Raw genomic sequence first — 23,703 nt, forward strand, 5'->3', positions numbered from 1 at the left:
GTGAAGCTGTGTTGTTTCCACCGCAGCCTGTGGCACTGGATCCAGTCCCTCAGAAAGAGCTGACACCTCGGGCTCGTGACCTAATGAGAGCTGACCAAGTGTCAGAGTTTGTAAGTTTTTACAGCACCCAGCAGCAGCGTGGGCGTTTAACAGTAACAAAAGACATTGAAACAAAGCCAATTTCTAAGCCAAGCGTGGGCGAGAGATGCCCAGCAGCCAGAACACGCAGAGCCCCGCAGCTGGGGTGCATGAGCCCTCCCTCATCGTAACGAGGGTGAGCAGCTGGTGTGCCCTGGACACACCTGTATACGCGCACCCTGCGTTTTAAAAACAAGCACGAGGAACAAGACCGACCCTCCGACCCGCGAGCCCGGCGGGCGGGGTGCGGGAAGGCGGCCCCACGGGCGGCCTCGCCCCGCTCTGGGCGGCAGCGCGGCCCGCAGGCCCGGAAACGGCGGCAGCGGCGCGGGGCTGAGCTCCGGCTTCCCCCGCCGACATGAGCGGAGCGGGGGCCGCCGCGGGGCCGCCGGGAGGGCAGCGGGGCAGCGGTGAGGGCGCGGGGCGGGCGGGCCGGGGGATGGATGGATGGAGGGACGGACGGGACCCGCGGGACCCAGCTCAGCGCTGCGGGGTCCCGGGTGCCCTGTTGCGGCGACCCCCGCCCCGCAGCCCCCGCTCTCTCCCCCGCAGGGCTGTTCCTCCCGAGGACCCGCGCGGTGCCGCACCTGTGGATTTCCTGCAGGAGCTGCCCAGCTGCCAGTCGCGCGGCGGCGGCGCGGCGGACCCGGGAGCGCGGGGCGGCCCCGCACGGACCCGCCGGCACCCAGCCCCGGGCGCTGGGGCAGGATGGAGCCGAGCTGGCTGAGCGCCCTGCCAGGGAGCACCCGCTGAGCATCGCGGAGAAGAGGAGATTAAGGTGAATCCTCGCTTTTTTTCCCTTGTTTTTTGTTTGTTTGTTTGCTTGTTTGTTTTTAAATTGACCTTTTCTGAACACGACCCCGGTGCGCTGGAAGGCTGAAGCAGAACTGGGTTCAGCTGTATCTGTTCCACCCTGTGGCATGTGGTTCCGACGCCAAGGTGCCCTGGTGCTCTTGGCTGGCACGAGGGAGTCGCTTGCTGGGGGTAGGAGTAGGTTGAATTGGAAGAAATGACTCAAAATTTGAGTCTTACCTGCAGCAGCTAAACGTGTTTCTTACTGGCTTCCTTTTTTTCCTTTTCTTTTTTTTTTGTTTTGTTTTGTTTTTGGTTCAGGGTTTTGTGCTTTCAAGGGTCAGTGTGGGTTATCTGCTGGTATACGAGTGCTGCTGCTCTTGAGTCTGCTTAGCTGTTCTTACACAATGCACTGCGCTCCCTTTGCTGTGGCTCACTACAGCTGGAAGGAAGCTTCTCAGGACCCTTTCTTTTTTTCCTCCCTTTTTTCTTTCCATATTCTTTTTTAAACGGTTCTTTCCTGTGCGCTGTGAGCAGTTCCTGCCCGCCTGGTGGTAGCCCCCCGGAGGGAGGGATTGCAAAGAGTATGCTTTGGCCCCGCCTGGGTTTCTCTGCTTGTCTCATGTCTCGCTGTTGGGCTGAAAGCTGCTGTGAGGAGGGAGGGTACAGGATGTGGTTTTACGCTGCTGGGGAACAGCTGCACCTTTAAATCAGGTACCTTGTAGCTCTGTTATGAACCAGGAGAGAGGTGAAACTGCAGTTAATGTCTGGTACTCCACGGAGAACAAGAGTTACTCTATTGCAAGAGCAGTGGGAAACAGCCTGACCCTGGAGTTATGTTTAACCCTACAGTGTGTACACAAGAAGTAGCAGAAGATCTAGGTCATGGTAAAGGGAAGTGCTCGATACCTTGAATTTTTTTTTTTTTTGAAGTTGGGTATTTAAAGCTCAGTTCTTTAAGAAAAAGGAACTGGAGGGAGAAGTGGAGTTGCAAGGTCCCAAGCTTGTTTACACATGTTAGCACTGAGAGATTCTGGTGGGGCTTCTTGGCACTTCTACAGATCAGTGCTCTGCATGTTGTGCAGCAGCTGCCAACACAAAGTGCTTGGTATGAACGTCCTGAAAGCTGAACACTCAACTTCTGTAACTCAGATGAATATGCAGCCCACGCCTCTATTTAAAATGCAAACCGAACAGGGGCCAGACGGTTCTCCAGAGTGTCTGTTTGAAACACTACGTGCTGCAGCCTGTAGTTTCCACTAAATTAAATCTTTTCAGAAGAGCTGTATTTGCACTTAAAGCTGAGGTTGTCTGCTGCCTGTTTGATTGTTGTGTAGAGGTTTAATTCGGCTTCCTGCCAAAATGCTTATTTTACTTTCAGCTGAGTAGGATAAGCAAACTGGCAACAGCACACGTGGCAATGGTGTGGCAGTTGCATCACTTAGGCACTTTAGGGTTGTGTACAAAGTCTTTTAAAACTGAAACCTTTGTCTTCTACACCAGCACGGTGTCCGTGGGCACTCAACTGCTGCCCTTCTTCAGTGGCACCAGAGGCTGGGACAGCATTTGCTCATACAAGTCCATCTTCAAGTTTTCTGGGAAGTTTTGTCCATTTTCCAGGTTTCTTAAAAGAAACAATAAAATGCAAACTCTGACCCACTCAGAATTCTCTTTGATGCTGTTGCTGACCATGCAGCAACTTCTAAAATGCAAATGTATGCATATAATATGAAAATCCATAAGTGAGAAGCAGTTAAAAATTACAGGCAGTGGCACGTCTTCAGTCTTGTTTGCAGATTGTTATTAGAACAGTGCACCCCCAGATGTGGCAAAAACTACTTTCTTAAATTCATTGAGTTGGCACTTCCCAGCAAACTTTTCAAAAAGCTATTAAAACTGAATAATGAAAAATTAATTACTTTAATAACATTTGTTTTCTGTTATGTACTGGAATGTGATATAAAAGTTAGAATTATAAAATCAAAATGAGATATTTAAGTCTCTGTGGTGTGCTTTCTCTCTCCTTTCTTTTTTTCTTTTTTTTTTCACACAATATACTTTAGATAAATATTTTAGAGAAATTTTTTAAGAGCCTCTTGGTGAAGATGCTGAGGTCAGAAGTTTTGAGGAAAGAATCTTCTCTTCCTTTTCCAGCCATTTGTAAATATGAAGTCATTAATGGCAACTTCCCTGAGATCCCACCGGGAAGTTCAGATACATATTTTTTTCTGTGTTGTGCTATTGTCAATTGGGTATTTTTTTTCTCCGAGAGAGGCAAGTGTTTTTTGTGAGAGAACTTGCTGTATTTGAGTGAAGCTGATGTCACCATTAGCAGGAGGATCAGATAGGGACGGTCTGTGTGTGTTACTCCAGCTCCCAGCACTGTGCTCTCCCCTGAAGGCTGCAGGCAGGCTCCATCGGGCTGGGCCTTCTTCTATGCAGTGAAAAGTTATTTCTTGTGCTCAGTAACTGTATTTCTTGATTCTCAGGGACTCTCAGCAGGCTGATATAAAATATTTATCTAAATGGAGTAAGTGGAAAAAAGCTAACAGTAAATCATTGAAAAAAGTACTCAGTGAAGCCAAGGGGTTGTCATCTTACCTGGTGCTTTGGCGACGTGATATTCACAGCATTGAAGGTATTTGCTGTCTGATGTTGATTTCTCCTCCTCAAAATTGCTTCTGTTATTGGCAGTATTACATGTGTGAGTGTAGTTTCAGATATAACTGCATGTGTTTAAGAAGTTAATTTCTTCCCTTATTATTGCTGAGTGTAAAATCCACGATGTGCTAGAAGGAAATATATATTGGAGAAAATTATTTAAAAGTCCAGCTTGCTTTTCAGTTATATTGCTAAAAGTCTGAAGTACTTAGTACTTAGCTTTAGCAATGTTTCTTCAGTTAATTCAATGTAACTTAAATGATAATCTGCCCATTCTGTATTTTCAATTATTTTATCATCTTAATTATTGACACCTGTTTCTTTTGTTCCCAGGGAGATTTGGTACTGGCATCCAGTCCTACTTCTCCTTCCTGCGTTTTCTGGTCCTGCTGAATTTTATAATTTTTATCCTGATGTTCAGTTTTATTACTCTTCCCACCATCATTTCTGACTATGGAATATTCAACAGTACCGTTGCTAACATTTCTCCAAAGAACACAGGTAAACATCTTCTCTGTGTACAGCTGTTGTAAGATTCCCACTTTCCATCAGCTTCTCCTCCACCTCCCAGAACAAAGAAATGCTTTTTTATAAGAATGTGCCATGTTTGAATTAACTTGATCTTGCAGTTCAGTGGGCATTGTGATTTCAGTGACTTTTCATGCTTTTCTTTTGACAGATTATAACTGCTCAATTTATGAACCTAGTGGTAATAAGGGACTTGTTTACTTCTATACTTACCTCCAAGATTTGCTCAGTGGCACTGTAAGTAATTAGGTTTGTTTTTTTTTAATTAAGTTTCTGTGTCTTGCATGACATTTAAAATGTGAAAACGTTTCACTAGTGGAACGAAGCTTTGATAATTTTGAAAAATGGTAAGGCATCACTGGGGTAAATTAGCCTTTATCTGTGAGAAGGGGAGTTTTCAAACTGACTAATTACTCAGCAACCACAAGGCCTGGCTGGCCACGTGCTGCAGCCTGGCCTCTCCTCCCCAGCTGCTAAACCCTTGTGTATTCTGGAGCACACTGCCTATTGTGCTCTCTGTGTAAGGTCCCAGTGTTGTGTCCTAGAGCTCTTTGACTGGAGAGGGGAGGGATTCTAATCACACAGTGTCTGCATCACAGTTTGGTAGAGGCAGTGGCAGTATTTAGAAGCTACAGACTGCTGTAGCTTGCTGAGGGCCTCAATTTTAAATTTACAAAATGATTGCTTAATGCCAGGTTGGATTTACAGGGCAGTTGCTGCTGCTGTTACATATTCTGTTTCAAATTAATGTTTTCCCAGGGATTCCTTGAAGTGACAAGATTGTTCTACGGCTATTACACAGTAGATGCTGTATGGATCAGTGTCATGAGGTACAACTTGCCCCTGGCATACCTCCTGGCTACATTTGCCTACCTTGCATTAAGTTTCCTATGGATAATAAAAAGGTAAAGATGTTGATGTAGTTTATTTACTGCTACCTATTGCACAGTTTACATTGTATTCCTACTTGAAGGGAACATGCTACATTCCAGAACTGTTTTATATGGAAATAGAGAATCTTCTGCTTGAGGATGCAGGGCCACAGTAGCCTTTGTCTGTGCTTGGGAAGCAAGAGCCAGCAAAAATAAAAAAAAAAAAAAGAAAAAAATTTGAAGTATCAGTTTTTCATATGTACACATACATATAAATAAAAGGCCCTCAACTATACAGTAGTTGTTGGGGGATTTTCTTTTGGGGTTTTTGGCTGTGGCTTTTATTTTCACCCTCTCAAGTTTTCTGAGCCAGCTCTTTGCAGTGGCAGAGAAGCGCTGGGTGAGGTGAGAAGGTGTGACTGTGGCTGAGTGCAGGGGGGAGTAACCTGTGCCAGTGAGGTTCAGCTGCTGAGAACCTCTCTCTGAAAGCCTCCCAGTGCCTCACTGATGCAAAGCAAGTACAGCAGTTTGCTTATAGAGGGGGTCGTTCAGCCTTTGATCAGCCAGGTTGCTTCGGTGTAGTTTTTTGCTGTGGATAAAATATGTCTTCTCATGAATGATATAAAGTTGCATTTTTCTCTAGGTCTGTGGAAGGATTTAAGCAGAACTTAGTGCATGATGCAGACCCATTTCAGAGTTACTGTAACAAAGTCTTTGCAGGCTGGGACTTCTGCATTACAGATCCCAATGCAGCTCAGCTAAAACACCGTAGCTTGCAATATGAGCTCCAGGTGAGTAACTTCCATCTTTCTGTGATGATGGTTTCTTATGGCTTAAGTGTCTAAAATAGAGAGGTGTGTAATTTTGCAGATAATGGAATAAGGTTAATAAGGACTGAAGTAGTTTGTTTTAGGGGCAGGGCAGCCCACATCCTCTTGCTTTCTAGGTAGCTGTAATAGGGGTTGTTGGCACTTCCCCCATCCTCTGGGGACTGAGGCCAACCTGTTGGCTGCTTGTCTTATCTGCCTCTTCCTCACACTCCAGTCCTGCTTCCTGTGTTAGTTTCTACATAATCCAACAGGAAAGGCTGTCCCAGCTGTGGGCAAAACCCTTGTACTGTCAGGAATCAGTCTGAGTGCTCTGGGTTTTAAGTGTGCAGTGCAGTAGGCAGTTATTTGGGGAGGAATAAAATTCAAATGGTACTCCTCATACAATCTGAGAGTGTTGCTGTAGTAAGAAGGTACTGAAAGACTTTTCACTTAGGTGTCTTTGGCACATGTGCAGATACAAAATGCTGATGCAGCTTAGATTTCCCAAAAGCTCTGAAAAAAGGGTCTGAAAGGCTTTTCTGGTGAAACAAGTACCTTCTTTTTGCTCTCTGTACACTGGAAGTGGAGATTTGTGTAGTGAAACAATTACCTTTGAGAAGATACTTCCACTTCAAACCACAAAGCAGTAATTACAGATTTCATGAATTACAGTGAGTTGCTTTCTGCTCTGGTGAAGTTCACAGCCATCTTTTTTCATCATATAACCAGAATCTCCTTTACTTACCACACTTTTTCCTCTAGAACTCACACTTTAGAAGAACTTGCCCCTTAATATTGCTGTTTGATGGAAATAAATCCTCAGAAAATACCTGGGTAATGTGTGGGTCTGCCCAGGTTAAATTGCCTTCACAGACAATACTGTCTTTTCGCATCAGATAAGGCGAATTATGTCAAGTTTTCATGAGAAGCTGCTCGAGACTGTACTTTCTTCTCTATGTGCCACCCCCCCAATTTTCCTTCACAATGAGTAGGAGAAGGAAGTTTGAGCCATAGTGGTGAGGACTGGTTACTTACCTGCAGAAGTAATGAGGTGGGGGAGCTGATTTACTCGTTTCAGAGTTTAGTACCAAGCTATCTGAGATCTGTCTGTTAAAATGAACATGCAAACTGTCTTTCTGTCCTCAAGGAAATATGTTACTGATCTAGCAAAGATAGGAGGATTGCAAGACACTTGTCTGTGGCTGCAGGGCCCCCAGCCTGAGGAGGCTGAGCACACAGGGACTTTCATTCCTGGGTGGACCCATTTGTGTCAAGGAAAAGGCACTCTCAGTTCTGTGTGCTGACCCTCCTAGAGCAGGCTATGGATTTGCACATGCCAGAGGTAGAAGATGTGGTGTCAAGTGTTGTATGCTGCACCAGAAAACTGCATCTCTTTTTTTTTTTTTTTTTGTTTGTAGATGGACTTGGAGGAAGAAAGACTGAAGCAAAAAATAGCTGACAGGACAATAAAAGAAGAACTACGCATCTACTCTCTGAGAATATTTATAAATATAATTGTTATTGCCATTTTATCAGGATGTTTTTATTCTATTTATAGAGTAACTGTCTTCTCTCAAGAAAAGTCCAATGTGAGTATCAGAAATGACATTAGGACAGATTCAGTCGAGGCTGGTGATTACAGCAAGAGGAACTATTGTGAAAGAGTCAAGTATCTTAATATAGCACCTTTTATGCAAGGGATCTGAAAATGCTTTGTACAGACAATTCTTTTTAGTAGGAGAGAGCAGGAAAGATTAAGAACCATGTGCAAATAATAAAAAAAAGCCCAGTAATGTCTCCCTTTGCTGCAGAGGCTTCGGTGTCAAGTGCCTGGGAGCTAAGGCAGCTGATAAGAAGAGCAGCCCTCACTTCCCTTCCCATGTAACTGTGCTCACCTCACTGTGACCTGCTGGGTCTGGGCAGTGAACTGGCTGAGGGAACTGATCTCCTTAAAGCAAACTTCATGGTGATCAGCTCCAACATGATCTGGTTCACTGCTCAGCTGCAAAACTGCATTGCCAGGGAAGGCAGAGCAGAGATTGTGATCTGTATTGTGACTTGAGTTACCACTATGTGGGGAAACAGGAAGGCTTTGAACACAGAGAAGTTTTCAAAATCAAAGGCTCTTGCATCAGTAGGGAAAAGAATCAGGTTGGGTGGGGTTGTTGACCCCTGGCAGGACAAACAGACAAAGAGTGGTTCAGAAGCAGATCAAGAGCAGACAACAGTTATGACGATTTTGCAACAGTCATTGACTTCTCTGTAGGACCCCAGGGTTCAGTCAGCCTGGTAGGAATGGGGACTGTGTTTTTTCTCTCCCCTGTGTTTGTTGCTGATGTGATGGGCCTGGCTGTGCATGGGGAAAGTTATGTTCATGGTGGACCTAACTCTTAACTTCTGTAAACTGCAAGGACTGTAGAGACAGAAGCAGGAAACGGGGACTAACTGTGTCAGAGATATTGTTTGAGGGCAAAGGAGAGGACAACACAACACTGAACAACTCAAAAAACCAGCTTCACTTAGTGTGGGCTTTATGCTTAAGGGTCTGTATCCTGACCTTGCCGAAATGAGCAGGTAGAAGGGCTTGTCAGGATGGTAGGAAAGTCAGGGGAGCTGCTTGGCATCAGTGAGAATAACTTGACAAGTGTTTGCATTTTGGGTAGGTGTAAAACCTGGCAGCCTTGGTGCTGATTAGCAACATAGTCAGACACTTGAAACAGAAACTTTGGGGAAGCACAGAAATACTCTTACCTGGAGGTGGAGGGAGTTACTGGTCAAGGGAGCAGGAGAAGGCAGGGGTGTGTAGCAGCAAACTGCAGAGATAGATAGTGATCAGGATTGCAGTATATAGAATAGAGATTTCCATGAAACTTGCTTGTCTAGAGGTATTCGGAATCAGATGGGTTTGCCATTCATGTTATATCTGATTCTTACTGCCCAGTGCAAATGTAGGTGGAGAATGCAGACAGAGTAAAAGATGCTACCTGAATCCTGGACAGGAGAGGTTGGTGGGTAGCTGGAGAGAGCATGGTGTCAGGAAGATGTGTTGAAGTATTGTCTTTCTCTCGTCTCTTCTTGTGCAGGACATCAGCAATACAAACTTCCAGGCTAATCTCTTAGTGCAGTATTTGCCTTCAATAGTGATCACATTGGCCAACTTCATTGGTCCTCAGATCTTCTCATTTCTGATCAAATTTGAAGATTATTTACCAGCCTTTGAGATCATACTGACACTCATGAGGTAAAGATGTTTTTATTGTGGCCTTGGATGTTGGAACAACTTGTTCTTGGTAGGTTATATGTCTTGTAAACATTGAAATATCAAGAAGCAGAGAAGTTGGTCATGGAAACCAAGCAGGCATTGTTTGGCTAATGTTTAGCTGGAAACTTTACATCTGGGAACAATCTGTTTTGATGACAGTGCAGTGCAATCATCTCAGTGTCCAAGTTTTTCTCTCAGTCCCATTTAACTGTGTGGTCTGGACATCTTCAACAACCTGAATAGTCAGTAAAGAATTTGTGGTCGCAGAGCTGTGGATTCACACTGCTTTGTGTGCAGCAGTTCCCTTGAATGAGCAGATGTGTATGTACAGCAGTGACTGAAGCACAAGGCAGAAGTTAAAAGTTTTGGGGTAAAAGATACTTAAGTGTGAGAGCATGAAGAACTGGTGTTTGGCACCTTAAGGCAGTGAGGTCTGGGTTGAAGCATCTGAACTCTCCAAGCCTGTCCTTTGTATTTCTGGTTTGGCTAAGTGCCTTGGAAGGCCCGAAGCTACATGAGGTGGAAATGATGCACACAGAATTGTCACCTGGCCTCCCAAATTGTGCTTGAGAGAATTGCAACCCATTGCAGCATCAAGATCTGCAGCTGAAATGACTGACTGAGGAACCATATTGAGAAAAGAAACAAGGGACTGTAGCCTAAAGCTGGGAAAGTGAAAGGCAATTTAACTTACTACTAAGGAAAGAAATGTGTTTATTATCTATCTGGCTGTTCTGTTAAAGCTCTTCATGACCCTTTTTGTGTTTCGAGGCTTCCTTGGACTCCTGTGCAAAGTGAGCCAAGTGGCTCTCTTCTGGCAGGTTTGGAATTAAGTTTTGCCTTTCTTCCAGGTGTGTCTTCCTGCGTTTGGCCAATATTGGTGTTCTCTTGTTCTCTCTGTGGAGTCAGATCTCCAACTGTGCTGCTGACAAGTGTGAGCCCTGTGGATACAATTACAAACTCTATCCTGTAAGCAGATTTATCTTGCTCTTTAATCATCTGAACCTGTGAACAGAGATTTGTTTTCCATGAGAGTTGCTTGTCTAGAGGTGTTCAGTATCAGCCCTGGGGTTGCCATTCATGTTATACCTGGTGCTGATTCTCACTGCTCAGTGCAAACCAGTACAGTTACTACATGGATCTTTTGTTTGTCTAAAACTTGGAATTAGTCCAGTGGCAGATGATCATTTAGCACAGATTTTCTGTCTACCTTCAGTGTTGTTTGAGGTGGCTGTGTTTTGGAGACAGTTGTGCTACTGCTTTTTGCTTTGATAAGGCAAATGGTTTTTCCTAAAAAAAAAAAAAAAGGCACAAAGAGGAAATAACCAACCACCCAAATCAGACAAAACCCACCAAAACAAACAAGTGAAAAGCTTGGCATGGGAGCTCTGAAACTTTAAATATTTTAGAAATGGGAGTTAGTTTGAACTTTATGCTGTTAACTGAGACGTTTGTTGCTTTAGTGATGGACAGATTTATTTTTCACTTTTATTTAGACTGCTAATCTTGTTTTTCCTGACTTGTTTTTATAGTGCTGGGAATCTGACGTTGGACAAGAAATGTATAAACTGATGATATTTGATTTTATTATAATTCTGGGTATGACCCTGTTTGTGGACTTTCCTAGAAAGTAAGTATCTCTGTTTTTTGAGCATATTTTGCAAATGACATATGAAACATATTTTCTTTTTTCTGTTATTAATTCCTCTTAGTTCTAACCAGGTTACCAATTTTAAAATACACATAAACTTATTTCTGGTGGTTTGAGTACTTGTTTGTTATTCAGGTGGCTGTGTAGCTTTTGATATTTGAGACTTTTTTCTTCAGACATTTTTCTGTAATGTTGTCTAACGCTTAAATGATAAATTCTGTGTGTTCCAAATGTGTTAGAATTCATCTGAGCACTATAACTTAAATTTAGGACTAATGGTGTCCTTTGGTTTTAGGTTGTTAGTTACTCATTGCTCCTGCAAGCCAGTTCAGTGGTATGGATTGGCGGAATTTAGAATTTCTGACAATGTCCTTGAAATCATTTATGGGCAGACAATTTGCTGGATTGGAACCTTCTTTTCACCACTTCTCCCTGCCATAGCAACTGTTAAATACTTCATCATCTTTTACATTAAAAAGGTAATGAAGGTGTATGGTTAACAAAGAAAATTGAGCATATCTCTGTGGTTTTTCTAATATAGATATTTAGGTATGCAGGTGATCTAAAACAAACAAAAAACCCTAAAAACATCTGTGGATGCAGGGTACTGGAATGAGGCAATGATATTCCACTTTATGTAGGTTTTTTACTGTTAAGTGAAGGTAGAATTTTGCTTTGAGATCAAGCAAAGCCACATTTCAGTTACTACCTCTTCAATTATTTGTCCTTTTTTTTAATAAAATCTTTTTATGTACCAAAACTACTTTACAACACTTTCATGCAATAATCTATTTATTAGCAACACAGCTTAGAACTTGGGCAAAATTTTGCAAAACAGCTAAAAATTTGGAAGCAAAATAGAAAATCCAAGCTGGGTTGGATGTGTCTGTTGACTCTGTGCATGAGGTTCCCTGGACCAAATTCTTAATCAGAACAGAAGATTTACACCAAAATATAAGGCGTTGTTGTCTTAGCCCTTTTCAGCCCATGTGCATCAAAGGAGAGTGGTTGTGTGGTAGCTGGTAGCACGTTTGAGAATGGGAAATTCAGCTGGTGGGGAAAGTATACTCGGATGTATGTATATAAATGTACTGGTAACAGTCTTGCTGGCTTTCCCTCCTCAGATCAGTTTGATACATGCACGAAAACCTGCAGATAGGCCTATCAGGGCATCAAGTTCCAACTTTTTCTTCCTGGCAGTGCTGTTGATTGGGCTCATTTTGGCTTTTATTCCTGTGGGAGTCAGCATAGCAAGGTGAGTGACAGCTTAACTTTTCTGAAGGTGACACTTGTTCTAAAGTTGTCAGTTCTGTAAAAGCAGACACACGACTTTGGAACGATAAATTGGAATGAAATATATAGTGTATAATACATCAAATTATAACTCAGTTCACATAAACAAAAATTAGTTTTAAAGACACAGGACACTTTTACCCCATTGGCAAATTGGTGCTGGGCTTGTGTTGGATTATTTTATCTTTACATTTTGGTGTAACATCTTCTTTCTGTTCTGCTCCTTTGACAGTATCCCCTCCTCCAAGGCATGTGGGCCATTCAGGAATTTTAACACTTCATGGGAAGTTGTTCCAGATACAATACGTGGGTTTCCAAAAGGTCTGCAGCAGGTCCTTTTTGGCATGGCATCAGAAGCCTTTGCAGTGCCTTTTTTTATGGTCATTTGGTGAGTACTGTACTGATTCACTTATGCAGCTTCATTTCCTTCCTTACTGAACTAATACCAAACATCTATTAGACCAGATTTTTCATTTGCAGTCAAAAGGATCGAAGCACACGTGAATCTTCATCCCTTATGTCTTTGCACTCAGTAGCTTTATTCCATTTCCTCTCACTTCCCATATCTAACAGTGTCCTTTTCAAAAATGTTAACTGCAAATCCTCTGCAAGTTAGCATTGTAAACTCTGTGATCACAATTCCTCTTCACAAACCTTAGTTTTAAAACACCAAACGAACATTAAACAGCACTCTCAAAACAGTCATTCTGTAATATAAAATTCAATATAGAATCATAAAATTTCTAAGGTCAGAAGTCACCTGTAGGGAGCATCTAATACAACCCTCCTATTCAAAACAGAGCCAAGTAGAGCAGGTGTTCCAGTATAAAGGGTTTTTATTATGTTTAAATGGAATTTTGTGCACTTGAGTGCAAATTTTGGAGCCTTGTTACCTGATGCTTTCTACAACTTCTACACTTGAGAAACCATGCAGTTTATTTCAGACTCCACCCAGCCCTTTCTTTCATAGCACGTTTATGTGTTCTCCTGAACTGGATCTGTTATTACGTATACAGGAAATCTCAAGTCCTCTTTGTTTGTTTTTTCTTTTTTTACTTTATCATAAAGCCCATGTAAAAGGTGAAGGATGACTTGCACTACTACCCTACTGCTTATTATTTGGAAAAGAAAATTACATGATTTATATAGGCATTTCTACCATTGTGGTTCTTGGTTTTTTTCCTCATTTAATGCACTGTGGATAATCAGAGTCACAGATTACACTGGGATATGTGATATACAGAATGGCTGCCATACTCATCTGTGGCTGCTTACCTTAGTTAGAAACCCCCATGGGAGCAGAGTTACTCCAGTGAAGCCTCATTAAACCTAATTTTTCAGGAACAACCCCCCCATACATACACTTGGAACAGGGCAGGAACTGACAGTCTAGACAGAGCTGTCAGAATGCAGCCTGTAACATCTGTGTTGTGCCTCCCTGTCCCCTGGCACTCCCTAACACAGGCCCTGCCTGCTGGCAGCACAAATCTCTCAGCAGATGCTTTTGAGCAGAGCTATGCCCAACCTACCCCAGCAGCATAGTGATTTTTTTTTTTAAGAAATGTTTCTTTTCTCCAACAGCTTCTCATCTGAACCCACAAACTGACCATTTCTCCAGCCCATATCAGCCTTTTTGTGACCGATGGTGTTTTGCATGATGCTAACATACAGTGTGTGTTTGTTGTTTTCAGCCTCATTATGTTCTATTTTATGGCCTTGGCTGGAGCACACAAACGAGTGGTTGAGCGACTGGAAGAACAACTGGCTTTGGTAAGGTTTGACCCACTTTACTGACACAACAAAGAGAACTTTAGGGGCACAGAAATGAGGCGTGCAGAGGAACAGCGATTTTTATGGTCTCCTGGATACTTGGTGTTTGCACAGGCAGTGGAGAATGTTTTACAAATTACACAGGAAAATAACCAAAGAATTATGGTATTTCACAGCAGAGATGGTGTTTCTCAGTGCAGTTTGTTTTCCTGGGTATCAGCTGCAACTGCACCAAGGTCTGGTTGTATCAGGCAACGCACATGCAAGAAATAGGCCTCTGAGAAACTGTGTCCCTGTTTTTCATCTGTTGCCTTGCTTAAATCCACCCATCTATGTGATTTTTCTGCCGAAAGAAAACCTGAATCTTGTGCTCCCTGTCCCCTCCACCGTCTTGCACAACCTCCACTTCTGTTTCCTTCTCTGCCCTCACAAACAGGCACCTGACTCCCTACCCTTCCCTCCAGGCCTGTATTTCTACTGCATCATGTCTGGTCTCGTTCCTGAGAGCAGGTCCCAGCACCTCTTGAGCAGGTACTGAAAGTGGAACGAGCCCCTGCTAACCAGTCCTTTGGGGAAGGACTGCTAGTGCAGAAATGCTGCTTTGTGGCCATCAAAAGCCACTGCCAGGTTTGGCATCACTCGTGTGCTGTGCTCTGACAAACTGCTTGAGTTGGAACCCAGCTTCACTACTGACACTTTCTTAGGAAATAGCCCATTTCTTGGTAATGTGAGATAAATGAAGTCAAGGCTATTGTAAACTTAAAATTGCTCAGGCAGTTGAGAGTGTTCTGGGAGCCACTAATGAGAGCACAATGTAGTGAGCACACCTATTTATTTCTAATAAAGACATGAGCTGTTCATAGATAACTTGTATTAACACTGTTCATGTAGAGCATACTTTTTATTCTGTCTTTCCAGGAGAGTCGTGACAAGATGTTCCTAATCAGAAAGATAACAGAAGCGAAGAGGCATCCTTGAAAACCATGAAAACCAAAAGAACTTGACTTCCTGAAACTCCCAGAACCACAAGATAAGAGTAGAAGCATCTGCAGCACCAAAAAATTGAGCAGCTGACTGGCACCATGGCACTGCAGTCTATGTAATGGACACTTGTGGTCTTAGTCTTGATTAAGCCAGTAGGGCCTAAAGTTTCCAAAACTGGACATTCAGCTAATTTATACTGTGTTAGACCTGTTCAAAAAAATTGTATGGTAGGACACTTTATCCAGCTTCAGGGCTGTTGGGATTTAAGTCCCTATTTTTCCAAGGAGTTGGGGTAAAATGTGATCATAACTGAAACTCTCTTGTACTGTTTTTACAAATTATGCTCTAAGAATCATGAGGGTAGGGGAAGGGTATGGTACTACATGTTTCCAACTCCCTTCTCTTTTTAAAACTGAAGCAAAAAAAAGATGTAGGCAAGTATTTTGAAACGGTGCATGGGAGAAGAAAATACCACAGATGGGTTTGAAATCAGTTTTCTAAATATTTTTAGAGATGAGGCTTTTATATTTGTTTTGCTCTGAAGTAGCAAGTGCGGTTGAACACTGGATAACGTTGCAAAATGGCTCAGAGAAAACAATATAAATGATTATTATGTGTTATGATAAAAGAGCTCTGAATAAACACTGGGGTGTAGGAGGAGAAGAGCAGCCAGGTCAGCAGGCACAGCCCTGCTTGGGCACCAGCTGCTGTGGAGGGGCCTTTTTTTCTTTTTCTTTTTTCCCCCTCTTTTTAATGTTTTAAAGCATTATTATTTGTGTTCTATTCTTGTGTGAGCATCTTGACTACTGTTCTTTTTACTCTAAAATGTGAATATTTAAGAGTTATTGGTTGGTAGCACTGTGTGTCAGTGCCCCTTAATTTCACGTTTCTTCTTGCTTATCTGCACTGCTGGGGCCATGTGAGTCCCAGCAGTTTGTTCCGGGAGGCTACTAACAGAGATTCCTTTATTTAAAGATTGATGTTAAGGATCTTCTGTACAGAATTGTATATATTCCTTGAAATCTGCTCTTTGGTTAATGTGAGACACTATCCTTTTTATGTAATGCTCCGAGATGTTTTCTGCCTTCATTTTGAAGAGATTAGCGTCCAATAAATGTTCTATTTTTTACTCCAAGGTGTGATGTTTTACAGCAGGTTGCGGTGGCTGCGGACGGGGCGGGCCCGCGCCCTCAGCGCTCCACCCGCGGTTCCCGCCTCGGCCGCCGGGGGCGGGAACGGTGAGCCCCGCCCCCGTTCCCACGGCAACCGGGAGACGCCGGCTCTGACTGACAGCTGGGCTGCCCAATGCGGCGGCTCGGGGGAACCAATCGTGGTCGTGGATAGGCGGGAGCGGGCGCGCGGTGATGACGTCACGGAGGAGCCGTCTTCTGGATGGCGGCGGTGGCCGGATCGGTCCGGCGTGCGGCTCTCGCTGGGGCGGCGCCGGTGCCTCCGCTGCGGGCCCGGACGGGCCCTGCCCTGTGCTCCTTGCCTGTCCCCCGCATCGCCGCCCGGCCCCGCGGGGGGCAGCGCCTCGGCCGGGGCTGGGCGTAGCGGAGCTTGTGTCACCTTTGTCTCTCCGACAGGTCCGCGGCCTGTGCCCGCCGGCGGGGCCGCTCCCAGACCGTGCAGCACGCAGGCGGCTCCGCAGGGCATCAACAAGCCCGTCATAGACCGCATTATCCGCGTAGACCACGCGGGGGAGTACGGGGCCAACCGCATTTACGCGGGGCAAATGGCCGTGCTGGGCAGGTCGAGCGTGGGACCGGTCATCCAGGTCAGTGGGCCTGGGGGCGAGCGCTGTGTTAATTTGCGTCTAATTAACAGCGCCGGATGAAGGTGAAAGGTCATCGCTTTCGTGGCAAGTTTGTTGTACATCTTTTTCTAAGCATGTCCAAACGGGTGTGTTTGTAAAGAGGGGTGGGATTACTTGCTAAAGAAGTTACCAGTACTACAGATGCTGTAGTGTTGTCCTATTTTCCCAAATGTTTTTATGTTGCCTTTTTGTTACTATCCTCGTCTGCCCTTCTTCATTTTTTCTCTGTGATGTTATAGTGTTACCTCAGCTGTCACAGTGTGGTTTTGTTTCGTTTTTCTTTGCGTTTATTACTTTTATTGGAAACGTTTAACTTCTGTGATTTTTTACTTCACTGTGATCTGACTCTTTTGCAGCAAATGTGGAATCAAGAAAAAGTCCACCTGAAAAAGTTCAATGAGCTCATGGTTGCATACAGAGTTCGACCTACTGTTTTATTGCCTTTCTGGAATGTAGCAGGTTTTGTTTTAGGTGGGTATGTATTGTTGTTGTTGTTGTCATTTTATGAAGTCTACAAATGTGCAAATTATTTGTGTTGCTTCAGATTTCATTGTGTTCGTATGTTTGGCACCACAACCACAGGGGCTGGAAGTGCTTTGCTGGGAAAGAAGGGTGCCATGGCTTGCACAGTGGCAGTGGAAGAGAGTATATCAGACCACTACAACAACCAGATCCGAACTCTGATGGAAGAAGATCCAGAAAAGTACAAAGAACTATTGCAGGTATTTAACTGACTTAAAAAGTAGCTTAACAAACTCATTGAATCACCTGATGCAACTTTAATCTTTTAAAAATGACATGCTCATGGAATTTACAGTAGATCTCTCTGTGTCTGTCACTCAGAATGCTGAAGTCAGCAGAAACTTTTAAGATAAAAGGTTTTTTTTTTCCTTCAGCAGCACCAAATTGATCAAGTACCAAAATTAAAATATATGTTGGGTTATCTTCAGCGTATTTTCAGTAACTCAGCATTTCCCTTTTGAGTGGGAGAATTGTGCTTTAATTTTGATTAATTTTAATTGAAAGGAAGGGTTTGAAGGGGAAACAAAAGGCAGAAATATGATTGCATAGTGGCTTTGTTGCCCTGCTCTGAACACATTCAGGTACCTTCACATCCTCCTTAAACTGCAGGGCCCAGAACTGCACACAGTGCCTTTTGGTCCCAGTTGAAAAACTCAAAAAGAAAAAAGAGTTCTTTAGAATAAACAAAATCCCAGTTGGCCTGCAGGGAAACATTCCTAGTGATTGGCAAGAAAAAGACCTTAATTTCCTTATTCAGATTGTCAGAATAATGTATGTGTGCATGTGAAACTAATCAGTGTTACAAGTTTACTGTGACTATAAGTTTTTTTGAAACAGTGAAAAAGATAGTGATATATTAAACAGCACCTTGGCCTTAAAGACTTTCTTTGGAGAATACTGTAAAGAATTCCCTTCTTTCTGAATTAGAGACTCAGATCTTTGAGAAGTTTCTTGAGAGACCTCAGCTTGCTGTGGTGCATGCAGTGGTCAACGGCAGATAGTTTTGTGTACCAGCTACCTTGATTTGTCTGCAAAGTAGACTTGCTAATTACCTGCTATTTTTAAAGGTAATAAAGCAATTTCGGGATGATGAACGGGAGCACCATGACATTGGGATAGAGCATGATGCAGAAGCAGTAAGTAAAATGTTGTTCTTTCCCAAAGATCCATAGAAGAAAGCCCTGCAATATTACAGCTTTCATTTTTCTGGAGGACAACCAAATCTGTTGGAACTCATGTCAGGTGTTGAAGTGACTGTGTTTTCCCCAGAGGTTTGCTCTGCAAAATTTTAAATTTTATTGTAATTTAAGTTTAGATTAGATACTTTTGAAGATAAGGCTAATAAGTGCTACCCATACAGCTGGGAACTTGAGGCATCATCTTGGTAGATGGTCACAACCCTGTTAGGAATTGTGAAATACTGAACTGAATTCTGTGCTCCCTGGAATAATAGATGAGAAGCGTGTGGCTTCTCTCCTTATTTTTCTCCTGACTTACATTTGTGGAGAAATGGAAATATTCTGCAAAGCTGATAGGTTTTAGTTTAGTTTTCTCTATGGTCAATCAGACTACAAATGCAGGTGGGATTTTTTTGTGTGTGTGTTTTGTTTTTATACAATGCTTACTATTCCTTATCACATTTTGGTTCAAGCAAAACACTTCAGGAGATGTATTTAATCTTTTATTCTTTTTACAGACACCAGCTTATTCTGTTTTGAAGACAGCCATACAACTTGGATGCAAAGCTGCAATATTTTTATCAGAAAGAATTTAGTGATGTTTTCCAGAATGGTTGTGGCAATAAACTGGGACACAAGTGCATGGAAATTGTGGAAGAGTAAGAGCTCTTATATTCAGCCTTTTAAAATTTTCTGCACTAAGCACTTGATTCAGTCATCCTTTGTCACATTGAGCACCTATTTAAAAAGTATCTGTGTTAAAGTCAGTTGGTCTAAATGTGAGCAAAGGTGGCAGAGTTGGGTCTGTATGAACCAAACCTCCCTATTCAGAGACTGTTCACAAGGTGGCAGCAAAATATGTGTATATATGCAATATGTGTGTATGTATACACACATAAAAATTATAAATACATTCTCTGTTGCCTTGAAATTTATGTGTACTTGAAATAAGCTGGAGCTCATCAGCTAATTTTGAAATGGTTAATACTGATGAAGTAGATTATTTTTGATTTCTGTTTTCAGAGTAAGTGAACTACTGGCAAGTATTTATTTTCAATCTGTATTGAATAAAGATTGGTATTATAAGACCAATTTTACTTAAAGACTTCTTTGTGTTTTGGGGTGGGTTGTTTTTCAGGTGCAGTTCTAAATTCTTTCAGTAAAATTTTATTTCCTTGGTTGTTTTTTTTTTGTTGTGGTGGGATTCTGTTATTGTTGCTGTTTGGTATTTTCTTGGGTTTGTTTGGTTTGGGATTTTTTGACCCAAGTGTGTGTGTAAAAGAACTGATTCCTGACACAAAGCAGATGGAGAGAGCAACTTGGACCACCTATGGAACTACATTTAATATTCTGTTAGAGCTTTCAAGCTTATCTTACTTTGCTTCAGACAGCATTTAATCCAGGCACGTCTGGGTCTACCTTTTTAGTAGCTCTGTTAGTGTTTGTAGGTGCTGATTGGTGTGTAATTTGACATGAAAGGCTTCTTAAAGAGGATTATTTAGCCTTTTTTTTTTTTTTGTGGAGGAGCTTAGACTGAAAGCTAAATCTTAATGCAGAGAAACTCCTATTCTGTGTGATTTATTATGACTGGCACTTTGACCATTTAAAAATATTTTCTGTCCAACTGTTTCAAGTGTTACCTGGTTATACTCAAACTACTGATGTTATTTACATTGTAGCAAAGTAGCATTTGGTTCTCTTATCTATGACTGGTTTGCACACCCACTGGAGTAACTTGAGGAACTGGAAGCTAAATCAGGGACTGCATAATCAGAAGAGAACTCTAAGGGATTCTCATTTTATTTGCCTCAACCCCAGACAGTTGTGAATCACATGTGTGAAAACTCAAGTTTGCTAAAGGTATGTCCTGTTAGACTAATGCAATATCTTCCCTAACTTAACCAATTCACTGAACAAAAATTACATCTAGCAGATTTCTTGCCTTAATTTCTCTAAAGCATTCAATATGCATGTGGAAAATTCCTAGGTAATTTGGAGGAGAGAGGAATTGGCACAAAAGAATGGCTAATTTTAAGTGACCAGAGGGGTAAAAAATGGTATTGGAAACCTGTGCAGTGCAGTTGTGTAAGTCATCAGCTTTAATAATTGAGGAAATGAAGGAAAAAGGATTGCTTGATGAATAGTCCATTGTAAAGCCTTTAATACCAGGGGCAGCATGGGACAGCATCTTTTGTAAGTCCATTATTAGAGCTGGGAGGGGGGGAGGGAAGGGCAGAGTATATTTTGACTCAAAGCCACAATTTGCACACCCGTAAATACAATGGTCCTGGGACAGAAACTTGAAACAGAGCCAGACAGTTCCTGGTCTTTTAGTCATTGCATCAGGATTGAAAGCTGGACATGGCATCTGTGGGGCTTTCCTAGAGAGGTGGTTCTCAGCTGAAGCCTGGTGTTCTCCAAGGCTGTGGTCACAGAGGTGTTCCGAAGATGTCTGCGGTGGTGTTCAGCAGTGGTGGGACTGGCTTCCAACACAAGTGCTCATGTGATTGTCCAAGACGTGGGAGGCCTCCGAGACCAGCACACACTGCTCACTTGGGGTAACATTTAAGAGACAAATCTCATGTTTAATGTATTTCTTCTGGTCAAAGGGAGGTCGCTGTGTGAGATCAGTGTGCTTGGTCATATCTGCTGTAACTCTGGAAGTGCTCATAGGGAGTTCTTTGTCCTCGGCAGCTGAACACATCCTGCACATTTGATTAGGGTGTCAAACAGTAACACTGTTTCTAGCTGTGAGCATAAAATGTGAATTGGGAGAATAACTTTGCTTTATACTCCAGAGCAGGATTTGGTCCTTCTTTACTGGAGCAGCAGATTTCTGCCCATCCATTATAATGTGCGTGGGCTGTTCCTCTGCCACTTCCAATGGCTATGGATTTCCCTGTTCACTGGCAGTTTACTCTTTCTTTTGTTGTTTTTTTACACAGAAAATGGAGTTGGTTTTCATTTTTCTCAGGAAAAAAAGACTTTGTTTAAAAACCTGTTTTGGCTTTTAAAAGACTGAAAAAAATAGTAGGAGGTTACAAAACGACTAGAGGTGCTCAGTACTGTACAGAATGATTATACAGCTGCTGCAAGGCTGTAGTTACTTTTTTGATGTTATTTTGAGGCAGAACTAAGCTAACTAATAACTTAGTCATCCCAACAGGGGTTAATGGCAGGCACAGGCCAAAGTATATAGCTTATACAAGTCTGTTATCACAGTAATTCTCAATGAACTCTGGTCATGTTGACAGAGGAAAAGGAGCCTGGATCAGACAGAAGGGCTGTGAAATGCTGCGTTTTCAAAACAGGGGGTGGGGAAGATTGACAGGGTCTTCACTTGTGTGTGCCTTGTTTCTTGGCTTTAGGGAAGACATAATTTCAAATGGTATGCTAGTAATTTTTTGTCACTAGCTTCGAAGTTGTGGCATGTCACTTGCCTTGAATTCTGCACATACTTTTTTAACCTGGGAAGCTTAAAGGAATAAGGTAAAAATATTGGCCAGTTTAAAGGAGGAATGTATGTGGTAAGGGAGGAGATTGTTTAAGATACTATTTGTTACTTCAGTTTTCCCAGGATGTCTGAGTTGAAAAATCTGAATGGATTTAGGACAATGGCAGTTGTCCTTCGGGTGTTTTTGAGAAGTACCACGTTGTGCTACAGTTTTGCAGAGCAGAACCCAAAGCTGAGCAGAGCAGAGGTGGTACCTCTGTGTCCAGTAATACAGCTTATGGCAGCAGCAGTGTTTCATCATGTTAAGATGCAGAATAATACCCCCATGCTGATATTTAGAAAGTCAGGTTTGGTGCTGAATGTCTTTGTTTCACTCACTCTGACCATGGCACTGCCTGTTCTTAGCTGGAGATACATGATGTTCTGATGGAAGCCCAGGAATCACACAGTATTATGTGGAAAGGAACTGCAGAGGTCATCTTGTCCAACCTCCTGCTGGAGGCAGGACTGTATCCAACACTAAAGGGGGTCAACCATGACTATTTCTAACCAGGTGATGAAAACCTCCAAGGACAGAAATTCCACAGCCTCTATGGGCAGCCTGTTCTGGTCCTGCATTACCCTACCAGTGATGCTTTTTTCCTGGTATCTATCCTGAAGCTTGCAAGACTGTTGCTGCTGCTGCTGCTTGTTATGTCATATGACACCATGGAGAAGAGTTTGCCTCTACTATCTTGGTAAATAGTTTTTGAGTAGTTTTATACAACTATTAGATCCCTCAGATCTTACCTTCCCAGTGTACTGGGCTGCCTGGGTCAGAGCAGGGGCAGCAGTGGGTGAGGGGGATTTGAGGTTTTTTGCAGTGCATTTTGAAGGCAAGTTCTGCCAGCCTTTTTTTAGCAGGCTGTCAAGAGTTTCTCTCAAGCTTGGGGTTTGAGGGCAGCTATATAATCAGAGGCTGCTAACTGTGTATGCAAATGCATAAAACATTAAGTGGAGTGAAAAGCATTTGCTTATAGGAGCAGACAGACATGCAGTGTCAAGGCAGATGACTCAGTCCTGTTGATCTTTGTTGCTATCTCTGGATTAAAGTAAGCTTCTTCTTTAAACAGTAGCCTATGTCTAATTTAAAACTGTCCCACCTTGCTGATAATAGATTGTTTCCTCCCTCCTGTTGGGCAGAGACCTGCTTCAGAGGTGGCACCCAGCTCCTGAGGAAGGGGAACACGCACACGTTGCTTCCCAGGACTGATGCCCAAATGACAAAACACAGAGGAGCCTTTGCTCTCTGGATGTGTTGTCCTAAGTTCCCCATGCCAATGGCTGTGGATCCCAAGGCAGGTGAAGCAGAGTCCCACTGCCAGGAGTGACAGTCTCTCCTCTGCTAGCCTGAAGCATTCCCATGAGAAAGGGACTTTGCTTTAGGGCTGGCTTAAGAGAAGGCCAAGTCTACTACAGATAAAAGTTTCTGCTCAACTCTCAGCCCAACAGCAATGGGGATAATTGGATGCTCCATGTTAAACTTGTTGGAGGCTTTAGTGACTTGCCTGTGGTCACTTATCAAGTCTGTGGCTAAAATACACTGGAAATACAGTTTGAGAGGAGCTGAACCTTCTGTCTGTATTACTGTACTAACCATACAGCACTCCTGGTATGTGAAAATGTGCTTTCAAGTGAGTTTTTTGTTCAGCAAAAGAACAGAAACAGGACTTAAAATCACTGGTGAGATTATTCTGCAAGGGTGGCTTAATGGCTTGATTCCAGCCCTGGCCTGGAAAGCTAACTGCTAGTGACGGGTGAGGAGCTGTCTTCCACATCTCATCTTGTCAGCTCTCATTGTTCTGACTGGCAGGAAAAATGCTGTTTACTTGAAGATTTTGAAGGTGGTTGAAAGAAGACTTTGAAAGTGGTTGAAATGTGTTTGTTTGATTTTTTTTTTTTTTAAATTAACAGCTGTCTGCTTTTCAATTCCT

At 42.9% G+C, this 23,703-nt stretch overlaps 2 protein-coding genes across 2 annotated transcripts; both read left to right on the forward strand.

Annotated features, from left to right (window-relative positions):
- Positions 1-830: 830 nt before the first annotated feature.
- TMC7 (transmembrane channel like 7) lies at positions 831-15,889 on the forward strand. The gene is made up of 15 exons (XM_025894527.2): positions 831-916; positions 3,420-3,568; positions 3,925-4,092; positions 4,271-4,356; positions 4,879-5,024; positions 5,635-5,782; positions 7,219-7,389; positions 8,884-9,041; positions 9,914-10,031; positions 10,595-10,692; positions 11,009-11,192; positions 11,838-11,968; positions 12,239-12,394; positions 13,698-13,776; positions 14,695-15,889. Exons 3-15 carry the CDS (start codon positions 4,005-4,007, stop codon positions 14,752-14,754), a joined length of 1,623 nt encoding a protein of 540 aa, XP_025750312.1. The 5' UTR covers positions 831-916; positions 3,420-3,568; positions 3,925-4,004; the 3' UTR covers positions 14,755-15,889.
- A 12-nt stretch (positions 15,890-15,901) lies between these two features.
- Positions 15,902-19,368, forward strand: COQ7 (coenzyme Q7, hydroxylase). Its single transcript, XM_029957842.1, has 5 exons — positions 15,902-16,537; positions 16,933-17,047; positions 17,159-17,298; positions 18,166-18,234; positions 18,795-19,368. The coding sequence occupies exons 1-5, from the start codon at positions 15,902-15,904 to the stop codon at positions 18,870-18,872; spliced, it is 1,038 nt and encodes a 345-aa protein (XP_029813702.1). The 3' UTR covers positions 18,873-19,368.
- The last annotated feature ends 4,335 nt before the right edge of the window (positions 19,369-23,703 follow it).

Source organism: Manacus vitellinus, unplaced genomic scaffold (assembly GCF_001715985.3).
Source record: "Manacus vitellinus isolate BGI_N305 unplaced genomic scaffold, ASM171598v3 scaffold_12_pilon, whole genome shotgun sequence".
NCBI lineage: Eukaryota > Metazoa > Chordata > Aves > Passeriformes > Pipridae > Manacus > Manacus vitellinus.

Bases quoted from the DNA above. Each gene is read 5' to 3' on its own strand.
- TMC7 (XM_025894527.2), top strand. From the start codon at position 4,005: ATGTTCAGTTTTATTACTCTTCCCACCATCATTTCTGACTATGGAATA. The intron at 5,025-5,634 runs GTAAAGATGTTG...ATTTTTCTCTAG, and splicing joins TTCCTATGGATAATAAAAAG to GTCTGTGGAAGGATTTAAGC. The intron at 12,395-13,697 runs GTGAGTACTGTA...TGTTGTTTTCAG, and splicing joins CCTTTTTTTATGGTCATTTG to CCTCATTATGTTCTATTTTA.
- COQ7 (XM_029957842.1), top strand. From the start codon at position 15,902: ATGTTTTACAGCAGGTTGCGGTGGCTGCGGACGGGGCGGGCCCGCGCC. The intron at 16,538-16,932 runs GTCAGTGGGCCT...ACTCTTTTGCAG, and splicing joins GCGTGGGACCGGTCATCCAG to CAAATGTGGAATCAAGAAAA. The intron at 18,235-18,794 runs GTAAGTAAAATG...TTCTTTTTACAG, and splicing joins TAGAGCATGATGCAGAAGCA to ACACCAGCTTATTCTGTTTT.